At 54.3% G+C, this 16,454-nt stretch overlaps 1 protein-coding gene across 30 annotated transcripts in view; it reads right to left on the bottom strand.

The window, feature by feature from the left end:
- Positions 1-16,454, bottom strand: part of LOC141953550 (hydrocephalus-inducing protein homolog) — a 176,786-nt gene that overhangs the window by 26,953 nt on the left and 133,379 nt on the right. For 24 of the 30 annotated variants that reach the window (XM_074892204.1, XM_074892194.1, XM_074892195.1 and 21 more), the window contains 23 exons: positions 16,230-16,403; positions 14,879-15,087; positions 14,267-14,416; positions 13,784-13,967; positions 13,160-13,301; positions 11,734-11,899; positions 10,351-10,977; positions 9,651-9,860; positions 9,042-9,244; positions 8,679-8,861; positions 8,312-8,431; positions 6,415-6,574; positions 6,137-6,309; positions 5,765-5,842; positions 5,482-5,680; positions 4,434-4,533; positions 3,997-4,096; positions 3,349-3,517; positions 2,836-3,074; positions 2,403-2,517; positions 1,534-1,738; positions 930-1,165; positions 166-317 (listed from right to left, as the gene is read on the bottom strand). In XM_074892204.1, the coding sequence (XP_074748305.1) occupies positions 166-317; positions 930-1,165; positions 1,534-1,738; positions 2,403-2,517; positions 2,836-3,074; positions 3,349-3,517; positions 3,997-4,096; positions 4,434-4,533; positions 5,482-5,680; positions 5,765-5,842; positions 6,137-6,309; positions 6,415-6,574; positions 8,312-8,431; positions 8,679-8,861; positions 9,042-9,244; positions 9,651-9,860; positions 10,351-10,977; positions 11,734-11,899; positions 13,160-13,301; positions 13,784-13,967; positions 14,267-14,416; positions 14,879-15,087; positions 16,230-16,403 (4,294 nt within the window). Of the gene's footprint in view, positions 1-165; positions 318-929; positions 1,166-1,533; positions 1,739-2,402; positions 2,518-2,835; positions 3,075-3,348; positions 3,518-3,996; positions 4,097-4,433; positions 4,534-5,481; positions 5,681-5,764; positions 5,843-6,136; positions 6,310-6,414; positions 6,575-8,311; positions 8,432-8,678; positions 8,862-9,041; positions 9,245-9,650; positions 9,861-10,350; positions 10,978-11,733; positions 11,900-13,159; positions 13,302-13,783; positions 13,968-14,266; positions 14,417-14,878; positions 15,088-16,229; positions 16,404-16,454 lie in introns of those variants that run through there. The other 6 variants (XM_074892190.1, XM_074892199.1, XM_074892189.1 and 3 more) reach the window with 5 other exon arrangements.

The raw sequence follows: 16,454 nt of genomic DNA, 5'->3' as shown, positions 1-16,454 counted from the left end.
TTTCTGCTCTGCTCTGTCTAGTAGTTACTGCTGCCTATAGGATCCAATGCTAAGCACCCTGCCTAGGCCTACTGAAAGAGTCAGGGTTAACGAGGGCCTTAGGTGCTCCCCGAGGAGAGGCAGCTATTAGAAAGGTCATCCCCAAGGTTTCCCAGGGTGAGTTACCTTGCCTGGACATCAAGGGAAGCCTCAAAAGTGCACTGGTAGTTCTGCATCGTTTGCGGAGTGAAGGTCACCGTGGCAAAGGCATGGGAGCAGCTGGGCACACCCATCCGGACGGGATCCACCTTGAAAATGTCGCTGATGTGGCTGTTAAGCTTGGGGGAACCCACAGAGCGGTGTTAGGAGGAAACATCCTTCAACGTGATGCAGTCTTGTTCATCTATGCATCGTGGGGAACAGCCCCCACAGCGTGTCTTCCCTCCTGCTTCCCTGGATGGGCTCCTTCCATCCCAGGGGGTGACTCCAGAGTGGTGCTGACCTTGCACAGGGAGCGGCCATAAAGCCCAGGCGTGCAAAAGCTCGCTTTGAGCGCTGGGCAGCCACCCCAGCACCCCTGGGAGGAGGGGGCTGCATGGAAAACCCTGCAAATAACCTAGAATTGGCCTTTAAAGAGAAGGAAAAGACCAGGGAGCCTGAGGAAACAGTCTGCTCTGAGCCCTGGCACATCAGTCCAGTAAAAGTCCCCCTGTGAGCGTGCTTCCAAGAGATACTCAGGAGGGTTCAGGTCTCCCAACAAACACCCAGAGGGGTGAGCCAAAACCTTGCTTGAGACATGCTGAATTCAACCCAACTGTCACCCCAGCACTGCTGCTCTCCCCTGCAGTTTGAGCTGCCCTGAGCTGGACTAGTCCGGGCAGGAGGAAGCCAGGAATGTGTGGGACGAGGCAGGCTATCCCACCCCCGTCACCTCGGCCTCTCCATCATACCTGCCCACGGATGGGTTTGATGGAGAGCACCACATCACAGGGGACTTTGTCCACATTGCGGATCTTGAAGCGAGCTGTGGCCCGGTGCCCAACCAGAACATTAGTGAAGATAAACTTGTTCTCATCTGTGACGAACACGCCCTTGTCTTGCACTGTCTGTAGGATGTGGCAGAGGTTGATGTTGCTGCAGATTCGATGCTCCTCAAAGATGGACTCTACGTCGTCAACCACAAATGCTGCAAGCAGACCAGAGGGAGGGCTGAGGATGGAGAAGCCTTCCTGCGGAATTTACCTGGACACCGCTGGCCTCTCAGAAGCCTCGATAAGCTCTTTCTGCCCAGGTCACTGAAAAACCAAACCTTGGGTGGGGGGGTTGGCTGTGAGGATGGAACTCAGTCACCCCCAGTCTTAGAGGGTATTGCTTTCCTTTCCTCCTTCCATGCATCCCTCCCAGCCTCTCCCCACTGGCCGACTTGAAAAGGACTGGAACCTCTGAGGATTTTAAGATGGGACTTCAGGGTCAGGGTGCCTCTCTACCCAAGCAGGAAGTTTAGGTGCTGATCAGCAGCAGGTCTGGCCATGGGAATCTGTGGACAGGGCATACCTGGGAGGCAGGACTCGGCAAACAGCATATAGGGGATGCCAAGGGGATTGTCCTTGGGGTCTCTGTCGCTGATATCGATGGACAGGTGCTCCTTGCATGTCCCCAGTCCCTTTGCGTAGCAATCCACCGTGATCACCTGCTGGCCCCCAGGAGGGATGGAGCCAGAGCCAGGGTACACCGTGAACATGCCTAGTGTGAAGCGAGCCTGCAGAAAGAGTCCCAGGAGAGGCTGATGTCTAACAGCCTAGCCCTGAGCACCCCCCCAGAAAGGAATATGTCACTCCTTGGCCTTCAGTCAGGCCCAAGCACCCAGTCCCAGGGCAGGGGGAGATGACTCCATGGCCCAAAGGCAGCTGCAGGATGAGATGAACCAGCCAGGAGGAGCTGCAGGCCTGTCCTGAGTAGCACAGAGAAAGGAGTTTGGGTGTAAAGGGTGAAGGTGGTAGCTGGGATCCTTCAACCTCCAGGGGTAAAACAGGAGAGCAGAAATAACTGTGAGGAATGATGGGAGAGAAGAGAGGGGACTGGGAGGAAGAAAAAGAAAGGTCATCTGATATCTATGGACTGGGAGTTCAGACAGGGATGTTCCACACCTGTGGTATTCACAGACCTATTCTGGCTGGCAGCTACCAAACACAGGACCTGCTCCCCTCTCTCGACCCCACAACTCCAGGTCTGAGCCAGAGCATGGGACTGTCAGTGGGACTGAGCAGCTCCTGCCTCTGCCTGTGGCGGGGAGATGACAGACCTCCATCACGCAGACCATGTCCCATCACCCACCCGGGGGTTGATGAGCCCCCAGCCTGGGCACAGCAGCGTCCTCCCACCCCACCAGCAGCAGCACGCTTTGGGGAGCAGGAGCCACCCACCTGCATAAAGGGGTTTGCATCCTTCTGCAGCGAGTGCTTGCTTTGCTCGACCAAGGGAGTCATTTTGCTTAAATTCTCACTCTCGTGGGAGCAGGCGGATTTCCTTCGATGTGCACTGAGAGGAGAAAGCAGAGAACATCATGCTGAGCTCCACTTGCCTTTCTCTGGGGCCAAAGCTGGCCTTCCTCCCCATGGAGCGAAGCCCTCCTGCCTCCGGAGGGCTGCCTGCACCACTATTGCTGTAGCTTATGGATAGATCAGCTCCATCCCCAGCTTTGTCCTGCACAGGGGGATGCAGAGGCATTTTTCTGCTCCCCATTCACAAGCCAGCGATGCAGATGGACAATAACCCAGGTGTCCTGGCTGTCTGTCACACCCCAGCCATGCTGTGGTGCCTCCTCAGGCAGGAAGGGTGGTGCAGGTCTTCTCTCACCTTTTCCTTGGCGATACAGCTGCATCCTGGTCTGCTCTGTAGATGAGGAATTTGAAGTCGAGGGCGCCTTTGTTCTCCAGCATGAAGGTGCAGGTTTTCCTGCTGCCGTTCACCAGGGCACCGAAGTTGATGAACGAGGCAGGGTAAATGCTGTATTTGCTGAACACAGCTTTTGCTGACACCTTCACTGGGATGATGGCGATGGTCTCACCTTCCTCACAGGTGCTGGGCTCAATCACCTGCAACCGGAGGAGGGGTTGGTAAATACAGCAGAGGACAGCCTCTATCTCTGTCCCCTGACCCCATCCACGGTCCCCATCAGCTCACTCTCCCTGTTTAAATGCCTCCTCCAGAGCCAGATTTTCAGCTCCGCTTAGGAAACATCACAAATGCTTTCTGAAAGACTGTTGTATATGTAGGAGAGAGGATGCTCCGGCTAAACCCAGAAGGCACGTGTCCTGCTTACACTCCCAAGACATGATGTGCTAACACCGCCCGGCCCAGGCAGCTCACCCGGCAGTGCAGGATGGGTTTGTCCTCGATAGCCATTTCCACCTTGGGGTGGAAGAGCAGCTGGACCTGCACGAGGTGCTTGGAGACAGTCAGCACGCCCTTCTGCGGCTGGACAGTGAGGTGGGATGCCAAGTCGGGTATGTTGGTATCTGCAGTTTCCAGCTTGAAACTGGGGAGAAAGGGAAGGAACAGAGACCTCTGCAGTTAAAAGTCCAGGTGCCACCAGCACAGCCAGGACTTTGCATAGGCCCGTAAAAAAAATAAAAGGGAAAAAGTCCAGCTCTGCTTGGGGAATCCCAGATCCTGACACAGAGCACAATCACCAGTGTTGCAAGCTAACCTCGACACTGAATTTTTTCACTCCCTCCTTTAGAGTCTCATAAAGAAAGGAGCTGACCCTCGAAGGAAGGCAATGAATCTCAGCAGTGAGTGCCTTAAATTTCCCCATCTCACTTTCTGCTTCCTGCTGAGCTGTGAGGAACTGCTGGTGTGTGGCTGGATTCTCTATTAAGATATTTGAGATCTGAGAGCCCAGGCTTTCTATTTACCCAGGCCATGAGGTTGCCAGCATGGGAACAGGTTCTAGCTACGGACAGGAGAAGAATGCAGGCCTGGGCAGATGGTGGCACCACGCAGTCACAGACCCACCTGTATGCAATTTCGTACTTCCCTTTGTTCTTCAGAGTCAGCACTTGCTTTGTCTCATCCAGGACCTTAAGGATTCCAAAATCCACACTGCCATCTGCACCTGCAGAAAACCCCCAGGTAAGAAACAGTGAATATTTCTGAGCTGCTGCAGACTACACCAAGTGACAAGATACATTTCGAAGCCCCCAAGTCAATCTGTGCAGGAAGTTGCACACCTCAAAGCTGGGAAGTGAGAGACTGTCTGTGCCCTGACAGTGCTTCATTCCTCACAGCGTGCAGGATACGTGCTTTACGTATCTGTGACACACTTCTATGCCATGCCATGCCATGCCATCCCAGGCCAGGCCAGGCCAGGCCAACCCAGGTGGCTTTGGTTGCCCACCTGCCAAGGCAATGCAATGCACCTGGACTACTTTGGTTTGGGGGCATCCACTGACCTTTAGAAATGTTGATGCTCAGAGCAACATCATAGGCCTCCGCAAGGATTTGGATATTTTCAACCTGAACAATCCCCAGGACATTTTCTGCATCTGAAACCTGAGGCAGCAAGAAACAAACACCCCTTAGACCATTCTCCTAAATTCTTTTGGTGGACAACACAGGAGTCCCTGTCTCTGTCGGCTGCTTCCACCATGGAGACCCTGCTTGACAAGCACTTGTGGACTCCCAAGCTTTCCTAACCTGTTCACCTCATGGGCTGACCCAGCAGGATTCTGCTGCAGTAAGAAGCCCTGTCAGCCCCACTCTGCACTCCTACAGCAGGGAACGCTGCTGCTAAAGCACCCTGGGAAGCACAGTGACGCAAAACAACCACAAGAAGTGTGAGGTGTCCCAGAGCAGGTGGCACTGACAATCAACTCTCCTCTTCAGTCACCCAGCAGCCTCACTGAAATGCAGCCACTAAACCATGGGGAACAAAATCCCAGGGCGAGAGCGTGTTGTTCTATGTTAAGCGCCCCAGAAGGACTCCAGGATGGGTGCAGGGCGCGTGCCGAAGTCTGGACAACCGAAGGACAGCATTCAACCACGCACAGCAGCAAGGTGGTGGTAGTATGGGCTCAGCACGCAGCCTCGTCACCCAGGCTAAGCCCCGCAGAGGCAGTGCCTGGTTATCTGGGGTGACGTGGATGCTCAGGCATGCACCGCATGTTCTGACGCACCCCCTCTGAGGCAGCAGAAGTTGGGCTCAGAGCACCCTTGTGCCCGTCAGGTGCATCCCTTCCTGACTCCACAGCATACTTGCCCCATGAAGCTCACCTACAAGAGCACCCCAGCAGCCACTTAGTTTCCAAAACATTGTCCTGCAGTGAGAGTCCCTTGCTGCTGAGGCACTGGCCCCCCAGCAATGCCCATAGAAAGGAATCTCATGAAGGCTCATCCTTTTGCCCTCTTTGCAGGGTACCCTTCAAGCACAGTCTCCACCCCGAAGAGCACCAGGCTGATCTCTCTGCCCTGGTCTGCCAGGGCGGGCACAGTCCCCCTCACCTCCAGTCGGATCGTCTTCTTAATGCTGAGAGCCTGCGTGGCCTTGAAATACAGATGCACGCCAAACTCCGTGCGGGGACCAACGATGCCCTCCTCTTGTGACACGGAAAAGTCCTCACCAAGGTTTTCCAGCCCACTGAGCCGCCAGGCCACAGGCAGTGGGGTGCGGTTTTGCAGGATCAGGGTCTTGCTGTCCCTCCTGCAGAGACAGGAAGACACTCAGCACCAGCTGCTCGACAGTCCTGCTAGCCTTGCAATGGAATGCAACTTGGAGCAGCCCTACCCAGTGTCTGAAACCACAGTTAAATGTTTTCTCTTTGTCACAAGTCTCAGAGGTGAGGTCCTGGAGGAGAGCTGGGTGCTAAAAGTGTAACCAAGAGAAGGGAGATCAGGAGCAGCAACTGGCCTCTCTCGGAACCAGCAGACAAGATCATCAGGACGCCCATCAGCAGCATTGCTGGGGGCTACAGAGCTTGTGGCTGCCATGGGACACCCAAGCCAGCACAGAACAGTGAGCAAGAGTCCAGGAACTGCTGGGGGAAAGAGGGACGCGAGCCCAGTTTCCAATGGGAGCGGCTACACAGCCAGCAAGAGACGCTGACGGGGAGCTCGCTGACAGCTCTCGTCCCGGCAGCGCGGCCACGGGAGGACTGACCTGTGCAGAAGCAGCTTGTTGAAATGCACCTGCTTGGGGCTGACCCCCAGCTCCACCTGCACCCCCTGGCAGCACAGGCCGAAGACCACCGGCTCTGGGTTCCCCTTAATGCGGCAGATGAGGTTGTCTTCCACGAGGCCAGCTGAAGTGGGGTACGCCCAAACGCTCAGCTCCTAGCCCCGGCCCCGCAAGAAGAAATACAGAAGAGCATTCAGTGAGCAGGAGGAACAGCTCCTGGGCACTTTGAGCGGTGCCCACCCTACCTGCCCGTCTCCTACCTGCTTCTCATTTGCTTTCAGCCTCATGTTGGGAGGGTCTAGAAGGAACGTGTCTGCTTTGAGATCATGCTCAAAGGAGAAGTGCACCTCTGCTTCCAAGGGGGTGATGTTGAGGATGGTTATCTTCTCGCAGTTGCTGGGAAAGTGTTTTGCCTTGTACCTGTCCACAAAAGGGAAAAAGGCTGCAGAGAAGACCGTTGCCTTTATCACACCTTGAGGACAGCATCGTGTCCCAGCAGCAGGAGGCTGCACTGGAGGACCATGGTCTAACCAACAGGCTAAGAAAAAGGATGGCTTTCAGGGGCACATTGCATGGTGTGTGTGCTCAGCCTTGCATTGCTTTGATGTCCACCCCTATACTTGGTGCCTCCATCCCAGAAGCGTGAGGACACAGGGGCCACTTAAAGAACATTTTACGAAATTGTCCTGGTTTAACCAGGATAGGGTTAAGTTTCCCCAGCAGTGGGGGGGAGCTCTAGCCGGGTTATTCAGATACCATGCCGACCTCACATCCTGAGAGGTCACATTTTCCTGGCGTGGGAGCGCGGTGCACTCGTGGTTTTGTACATCGTGCTTCCCACTGCTGTATTTGGTAGCTATTTTGCTCTGTTCATTGCTGTCACTATTACTGTTGTTGTTATTGTTGTGGTTTGTTGTGTTGCTGTTGCACTGTTGTATTAAACCTTTCCTTATTTCAGTCTTGGGGCTTTGTATTTCACTCCCTTTGTGGGGGAGGGGCAGCGGCCGCGTGGTCTCAGACCCTGGCAGGGGCTAAACCACCACAGAAATCTACATTCAAAGGTGCCTGGAAAAATAAAAGCATGCCAGGGTTCTTCCCCCTTCTCTGTTGGGTTTCCTTCCCTGCAGAGTATAATAAAGAAATGTTTTTGAAAAGAGGTTTTAAAAATAGTTTAGCTTATCTCTTTCAAAAAAGTCATGAGACTGCCTTGTCTTCCATGGGTTAGCTCAAAGTCTGAGGGAAGGAAATAGAAAAGATTAATTCCCAACAGAAATACTAAATTTAACAAATGTCCCTTCTCTCAGGTGTGGAACAGAATCTGAAGTTAAAGGGTTAAAAAGGCAAACAGAAACCTGAGACCATTCATCAGCCTGGCTAAAGATCCTCTTCTGTTTTTTAAACTGTTTTGATGTAATTTCCTTGGGTTGTCAAAATACCCCTAACACTCCAGAACTCCCATGAAGACAAGAACTTAATTTCTAATTAAAAAAAAAACACCAAAAAACCAACGATGTTAAAAATAAAAATACGCCAGCAATCACAATGACCACTCTTTTAGGCAGATGTTATCCAGCAGTGAGGATCAGGAAAATGTAAGTCCCATTTTAATTCCTTTTCAGGTTCCCACATCTCCCTCCCCATACTGGCAGGTCAAATCATAAAGGCTTAATAATATTACAGATTAACAAATGGTTTACAAAACCATCAGCAGAGTAATTGCTCATTCAGTCTACCCATAGAGCTCACAGCACTTTAAAAAAGCACCACAGAGTTCATTTCATAGGTGGTGAAGCTGAGGTTTGGAGGGAGAACAGACGTTGCCCCAAGTCAACTTCAGGCTGGAAGCAGCACGTGGCTCTGGCCACCAAGGCACCGCCCAGGTAGGAAGATCAGCTCCATCTCTCCCCAGCTCCTCCAAGACTCGTGTCTGTTATCTGCCCAAGTTCACACATCCGTGGCCCTTCAGCCCCATGGAGCTCCCAGGTCTCTGCCTGGGCCTGACCTGAATTGTGCCCCTGGGACAGTACGTCTCCGAGCGTGTCCATGAAAGCCCAAGGCCCTGGACATCCCATCCCAAGGCCCTGGAGATCCCATCCCAACGTCTCACTCCACACAGGCAGCGCATCAGGATGCTCGCTCGGAGCGGGGAGCACGTACCAGTCTCTTGACTTCCCACACAGCAGCGGTCCAAAGTGGAATACGCCCGTGTTCATGACATACTGCTTGAAGATGATGTCATCATCCGCCTTGCTCTTCCTCTGGCGAGGAAACACCAGCCTGGGCAGAGAAAATGGGGAATGAGAAGCTGTGAGATGCTCTAAGTAGAAAAGCTGGTCAGAAAGCCATAACCCTTATTGGTGGCTGAGGTACCAGTTCTGGTTCCCAGCTCCAAGCATGGAAGAGATGCTGGGTGGCTCAGGCCGCATGCTCTGCCCAAGCCAGAAGGTCACTGGGGCACAAGGGGCAGCCCTGGCTCTGAGTTCAGGGGGGAGCAGTGTGGGAGGCTCCCACACCCCAGCCTTACCATGGGTCCTGGCTGACGGTGGGATACAGGCAGGTACCCCTGCAGTGCACCTGGTACAGTCGCTTTGTCCCCAGGACCTCAAAATGCAGCGTCTGGTCAAACTGCCCCGGCACCGTGGAGCTGAACTGGACCTTCAGTTCCACCTCCCCGTGGGCAGGCACTATCCACCGGCAGCTGCTCAGCCTGGCAATTAAAGAGGAGGCTTCAGACATCGCTAACGAGCAAACGAGAGAAGGAGGAGGCTCATGGACGCTCCATCCCATGGAGGCACCGGCAGAGGGTCCCTGTGGGGCTGGGGATGATGGAGCCTGTTTGGCAAGATGGACGTGAAGCAGAGGGATCACCTCCTCCCTCACAGCTCACCTGATGGATTTCCCCCGGGATGGGACCCTGTCCATGTCACTTTGGTGCCCCTCGGGGGGCCGTGTGAGTGCTCCCGTGCCTGGTGCCTGGAGACCTCTCCTGCCCCGGCTGGAGCTCCGCTTCTGCCTCACAGCCTCCCGCCTGCCCGTGGCTTTCTCCTTCCCTGACCGGCCCCTGCTTGGCGTGACCTGCTCCTCTGACACCTTCACAGAAAGGGAGAGAGGAAAGGGAGAGAGGTGAGTCCTGCCCCGAGACACCCCCATCCTGGAGAGAAAGCTGCAGGTTTGGTAACAGACAGGAGAGAGAATCAATCACCAACCACCTCTGCCCATGGATTTGGTCTTCCTTATAGGACTCTGTTTTGCCTACAACACCCCTCCTTGCCCAGGACCCTCTCCTCAAGGGAAGTTGAAGGTTTTAGCTGATTTTTTTTTTCTCTCATCTCACAGAACTGCCCTATGTCTCAAGCAGAGCTGTCTCTTTTAAACAGACAGGAGGGATGCCTGCAGACACGGGGCCCCATCATGTCTTCACTGCCCTCCCACAGTGACCCTTTTCCATCCCACCTGCCCCCCATGGCCCCATCCAGCCTGGTCCCTGCCCTGGCACCTTCACTGCAGGCACAACAGGGATATCCAAGAGACTTCTGGTATCCTTTCCTTCTTCTGCAGTGGCACCTTCTGGCACCACAAAGGCGAAGTGCTCTAGGGCTTCTCCTGCTGCAGGGACCATCCGCTTCTCCGGGTAGCGGATCACAGAGTAAAAAGCAGTAGGTGGAATGGGAGGCCCCAAGGGACCCAGTCCCAGGTCATCCAGGACCTAAAGCATAAGAGAAAACCCTGTTTATAGTCCCGTCGCCTTCATCCTCACACTTCCTGAAAGGCACCGAGCTTTTGGCAATGGGTTTTTTTATTTAGATGGAGCACAGTGCTTTTTTACACCCAGTGGGGTGGGCAGGCTCCAGAGCAGTGCCAGGACCTACAAGTGGGACCTAGAGAGAAATCTCAACCCTGAGTGAGTCAGCTGAAGGAAACAATGACCAGGAGCTGCCCTGCCCTGGGACCATTTTTAATGATTTCCAGACTGGGAAACTCTCTGAACAGAGAGGATGTTCCAACAGAGAGCCCTCCCTCTTCCCACCCATCTGAGGGATGGCAAGAACTTCCCCAGCCGCGTGGCTGCTGTGAAGCCATAGTGGAACATCATCAGTGGTCTGGACAAGGCTCTGTGCTGTTGTCACCTGGTGGGACACAATGCACCAGGGCCCAGACCACGGCAGGCTCAGCATCTGAGCCTCGCAGGGCTTTACCTGCTCTGCTGCTGGCAGCTTGCCACTCTCCAGGATCGCCCTAGTCACATCTGCAGAGCTCAGCACCTGGATGTCCAGACAGGGCACCCCGATGTCCTGGCCTCTGGCTGACCCTTCTGCACCTTCCCCTTCCAGCCCAGATAACTTGGAGTCCTCAAGAGCCTTCAGTTTTTCCAGACGCTCCTTCTCCAGCCTTTCCTGGCGCTCCTTCTCTCTGTCCCTCCGGCTCCTGCGACTGGATAAATGCTGGCGCTGGCCTTGTACTTGGTGCTGCACCACCTCTTGGTTCAGAGGGGACAGCAGGGTACCCTGAGCCCTGTCCCAGGATGACAAAATATGTGTGACATCCTTCTGCGATGCCTCGTAGATCTTAAACCTCAGGGCCAAGTTCTCGCTGTCACTCTGCGCCTCAGTTTTGGTTTCCCCCTGTTCTGGGTCTGCGGGTTGCACAACCTCCACTGGGCAGGCATCTGTCAGGGGAGCCTTGATCTGCTTTTTCTTATCTTCCTTGTCACTTGCAAGAGAGTCTGGGTGCTCCTTTGCAGATCCCTTCTTCTCTCCCTCCTCGGTGACATTGGACAGGTTGCCGATGGATGCGCTGGTGTTGCTGGTGGATGCGTTTGTATTCTGGGCAGGAGGAGCAGGACAAAGCGGTGAGCATTTCAAAGCACCAACTCAAATGCTGTAGGACAGCGGCGATCTTTGCAATAGCACCCCACGCCTCATCTGAGACCTGTGCTAGGTGCTCTACAAATCCCAATTCAGAACGCAGCTGGTACCCAGTTGAGCTCAACTGAAACTAAACTCCCCAGCGCCAGACTGATGAGGAGTCCTGCAAACCAGCTGAGAAACAGAACAGCTTCCCCGACCCAAACAGGGAACTTAAGACACCTCCTTACTCCTGTGCAGTCCTCCGGGCACGTTTCTGGTGTGCTGAGCATCCATCCCTGTGTCTGGCTGACACTTTGGGAAGTCTGGCTACTAATGAATACCTAGGGGGCCTGGTGGTATCTCCTGCCAGACAAGTAGCAAAAGACACCACATCCCAGGCGGGTCAGGGCTCAGAGGTGTAAGTCACATGCAGAACGGGAGAAATGCTGGACTAAAACTATCTAGGGCTTGGAGTTACGTGAAGCCATGACTCAAAGGCAGCATGACCCTAGAAGAGCAGCTCTACCCAACAAACCCATGTGAAAATAGCCCTGGTGAAGCAGCAGCACGATCAAACACTGGCTGCTGTTTCCCAGCACAGCCCCGTGTGTTGCTGACGGCCAGGTACTCACCCCCAGCACTGCGGGGGGCTGCTGGCTTCGCCAGGAATGGTACGGCTCAGCAGGAGGGTCCCCAGGGCTTTCACTCCTCTCTATAAACACAACCACCCACCTGCCTGACTCCAGGCTGGCTTTTCTTCCTTGAAGCATTATCTTTGTCTTTTCCAAGCTTTCTCTTGGCCCACTTAGACAACTTCTTCAGCTCTTCTTCCTCCCTCAAGCGTTCTAGCTCCCACCGGTGCTTTTCCTCAAGCTCTCGAGCCAGCTGCTCCATCTCCCTTCAGCAAGACAAACAGAAAACATCCCTGAGAGTCACCGCCAGAAATCTGGGCTCGCTGCAATCCCAGCTGGTCTCACACTTCATTCACTGACCCTAAAGCCAGGCACAACTGTTAGACCAGCTCTGTGGACTTCCCTCAACCTGGGGAGGCTGGGACATCCAAAGTGAGGGAAGGTGGGAGGGGACCTCCAGGGCCAGCCAAATCTAGGCTTTGCTGTCACAAGTTCTAAATTGCACTACTTCTCCTGGACATCTCCAGCACGCTGCCAAAGACTGATCCATCATTGCTCCACACCAGAGCCTGAAGCTCTCAACATCCCAGTGTAAATCAGCTCACAAATCACTAACACCGGCTAATCCCTGCACCGATACTTGGCTTATCCAGCCCTTCTCCCTGGGCACAGCCTGCTCCTTAGTGAGACTAGCCATATCAATCAGAAAGCAAAGGCTGCAGTAACTGCCCTCCTGCAAAACAGGCTCCACACAACCAGGTGTCCTGCTGGAACCCAGCCGTGACCATGGGAAACTTGTGCTGCCTGTCCTGGAAATCAGAGTTTGAAGCAGCCCTAGTGATCTCCTCCCAGGGAAACAAACTTCAGCTGGGGCTGAAAGAAGTGCTGAAACACAGGCTCGCTTTAAGCAAGTCCCTCCCCAAGTTTCAGGCAGGGGTTAATAGAGGCTTAAGCTTATCCTGTGTATCCTCCTGAACAGGGCTGCTTTGCTGGATCAGAGTTTCTCCCAGGCTCACCTGCTGCTGCAGCTGAAGGTGAGTCTGAGAGACACCAGCTTTTGTGGCTGGTGTCACTCAGTAAGGAACACCCTGGGAGCTCAGCAGTGCAAGGGCCTCACCTACGGCAGGACTGGGATCCAAACCAAGCCAGCACAGTTGTGCCTCACCAACCCACACCACAACCCCTCTGGTTTGGTGAAGAAGGACGATGAAGAAGATAAGAATGAACATAATTAACTTAGAGTCACTTGTAAGCACAGTGGCAAGGGAAGCACAGAGCCCAGCTCCCTGCAGCCAGTGTCGAAGCCAAAGGGCTCACCGCTAAAACGGAGAGAAGATGTTCTCATCTCACCGGAGGAAGGTCCCTCCTCTGCTGGGAACCAGGGAGGTGGAACTGGCAATCCTCGTGCTGCTGGTAATTAATGCTTTTGGCCTTGGTAACCCCTCTGAGCACAACCAAGGTCTCTGGAGCAGGGAAACCCTTTGGGGACACTATCCTGGGGAGGCACCCATAGAAGGCTTACAGACCTTTTCTTCCTCTCACGCTGGACTTGCAGGATACTGTTATTAAACTGAATTTTCTCCTCCTCGGTGAGGGCATCATACTCGTCCTCTTCCATCTCCCAGAGACGTGCTTTCTCCCTGCTGGCAGCTTCTTCCCGCTCCCATCCTTCAGCACAGACCAGAGGAGAAACCATCAGTGCCTGCAAGCAGAGCTTGCTGCTCTGGGTGAGCTGCCAGGATTCATAACTCTGTCCCGACCCAGGCTGTCATCCTGCCAGGAGATACTGGCGAGCTCACATCGCTGCTTCAGAATTCAGATAAGCCCCAAACTATCACTGGTCAGTGAGTTCCCATGCCTTGCCTGGCTCACACGCACCAGCACTGTGGACAGCTGGCCAGTGATTAGTTATTGAGCCACAACAGCTTGCACTTGTGCCCAAGCTTTAATGTTAGAGACTGAGGTCAGTCTTACAGCCTCAGCTCTGCTGTATTTTAAGCAACTGTGAGCTGAGTACTGGCTACACCGAGGCAGAAGGTGGAAGGATTAATAAAAACATCTCTTACAAGTTCTGCTGGTAACCCAGATACACACGGGTAAGGCTGAGGGCTTGAGAGAGATTTCAGAGTTACAGAGACGAAGAGTCTCACCTTCCTGCTCTTTTGCGGCCATCTCCCTGGCTTTCAAAGAAGCATAATCCTGGAACAGGTTCACAAAATAGATGTAAGGCCGATTTCTGACAGCTTTGAGCAGGCAGAGGAGAGCAGACGCCGTGTTGTGTGCAAAGGGGGTCTCCAGGCCATCAAACACCACTCCCTGGTAGCAGTCGCTCAGCTGCAGATAAAGTCGAAAAGGAAGAGAAAGTCAGCTGTCGCACGCATTGGGCTCTCAGCTAGTTACTAAAGCCTGATGTCAGATCACCAGCCATCACAGTTCCAAGTGCAGCAGCTCAGACAAGCTCTGATCTTTCCCCGTGCTCTGCCAACTTATGGCATCTGCAGCTCCACCCACGGATCCCTGCACGCAGCCCAGGACTCCTCCAAGAGCAGGCACAGCCCTCCTCCTCTCAGAATTGCACCCCACTGCCTGTCCCTCTGTAGCAAGAACGTACTATTTGCCCCCACCCCACGTACCTGCAGCCTTTCAGAGAGGATGGCCACCAGCAGGTCCTCGGGCAGCACACAGCTCCTAAAGCCCAGCTCTCCTGATGTGCTGCCACTGACGCTCAGCCATCGCTGCGCAGGAACGCAGGGAAGGGGAGAGAGGTGAGAACTTGATGAGCCCTGCAATGTTGAACACCACAAGAAAAATCAACCACTTTGGAAACCCCCAAACAATTCCAACTGCTGGGCTTGGAGCTGGGGTTTCTCACTAGCAGGAGACTAGAACAAAACTGCAGGCCAGCAGCTCCAGGGGACCACACTGGAGGGTGCATCCGTGGCCAGCAGAGACCCAAGCTCGCAAGCCCCCAGCGCAGCATCCCGCAGCTTTGCCCACCGCTGCAGCCACGTCAGCCAGGACTGCACTTTGCCAACAAACTGTTAAGATGCCGTAGCGTTTTTCTGCCAGAGCACAGGGTTTCATTCCCACCCCGAGCCATGCCCAGCCTGCCCAGCTGGCTCTCTGCACTATAGACCCCCGCACCAGGCTCTGGGTGACACAGAGCCTCCACTGGAAGCGGCCCCTTCACTTCTCAGAGGCAACAGAAAGGTCCCAGACATTAACCAGTGCAGATCGTGCTTCACCTGGGAGCCTGTCAGATCCATCAGATGCTGTTTCTGGGACTGGGGTGTGTGGCCATCCGTTGTCTTCCTGCCCACCGCAGCGCTCGCCTGGCCTCGGGACCTGACAGACCGCAGGCTGAGTTTGTCCCCAGAGCTGGACCGGCTCATGTCTAGGCTGCGTTTGGCCTCGGTGCCGAACTGCAGGCTGAGGGACACATCTGCGTTGTGACCTGCAGAGGGGACAGACGCTCAGTGGGGAGCAAACAGGCACCTTCCACCCCAACGGGCACAGCCCTGCACCCCGGCAGGGACACGGCCCTCGTCCCCCAGCCTGCTGGGCACTAGCAGCACCCATCTCCAGAAGCAGCTCCTGCCCTGCTTCTCTTATTAGCATGGTAAAGCACACCATCTGATACTGGATTTTAAAGCCAGAGAGTTTTTAAGGCACAGCTCTGCGTCCCTCCTCACAAATGTGCACGCAGGTGACACTGCACAGTAGCTCCCCTATGGATTAAGCCAAGGCTCCACCCTCCAGGACCATCATTTCTGTACCTTGCACCATCCTGCATTCTCACATGGAGACGGTAACATGCAGCCCTGCCCCAGCTGCATCCCCCATCTCCACTGGAGCTAAATCCTCCACATGGGATAACCCCACCCGGGGCCCAGACCCTTCCTCCTTCCACCAGCTCCCAACCCAACCAGGTTCAAAGCTGAGCAATGCAAAACTTCCCCCACCAGAACCAGGGTCTGGCCTCACCCTGCAGAGCTCGGGGCACCAACTGCCCAACCAGGTTTTCTAAGTCTCTGGTCTCAGGTGGAGAACAGCACCACATGCACGAGCTGTGTGACCTGACAGTGTGTATAGGAGAACCTCTGGAGAAAAGAGCTCATCTGCAGCATGTCTCATCTGAAACTCTGGGAGGTTATTCTTCCCTTCCTCTCATGTTTCTGAAGCCACACTCAAAGTCAGTTGTCTAGTGCTTAATGAGCAGCTTCAGAGGGCTTCTTCCTTGTTAAAGTGGGCAGCAGTTCTGCCTGATGGCCACGAGGAGCCAGCTGGATTCAGCTTTGAGGAAATGTAAAAAAACCCTGAGAAAATACAGGTGTGCTTCACCACTCCTAGAAAAAAGGAGTATGTGCTGAGAAGCCCAGAGGCAGTAAAAGTGCCCCTGTCTGAGCCCTTAAAACAGAGATTATTATTTTTTTAATAACATGAGATGCTTTATGAAATGGCTTTGCATTTCTACACGCTGCACCCACATTCCCTAAGAGACCCAAGGGCTGTCAGAGTTCCTCTCTGGAGCAAGCAGAAGTGGATGGTCAGGGTGGGTTTCTGAAGCGCTGCTCTTGGTCCAGCGTTTCTCCTTACCAGCACCCTCTGCCTCCTTGCAGCTCTGCTCGATGGCAGCCCCGATGCACAGCTCCCGGGCGCGCAGCCCTGCCGAGCTGCTCCTGTCCGAGATGGCTTCTGTCACCACGGTGTCCATGGACAAGCAGGCAGCGCCATAATATTTGGACAGGGCAACTGCTGCCGCTGTCTTTCCTTGAGAGAGAGGAAGAGTGCTTGGTGACACTTACACGTGAAGCATTTTCA

Source organism: Strix uralensis, chromosome 22 (genome assembly GCF_047716275.1).
Source record: "Strix uralensis isolate ZFMK-TIS-50842 chromosome 22, bStrUra1, whole genome shotgun sequence".
In the NCBI taxonomy this organism is placed as follows: Eukaryota; Metazoa; Chordata; class Aves; order Strigiformes; family Strigidae; genus Strix; species Strix uralensis.
Note: the sequence above shows the minus strand (reverse complement) of the source record. Positions and strands in the feature narration are given on the sequence as shown.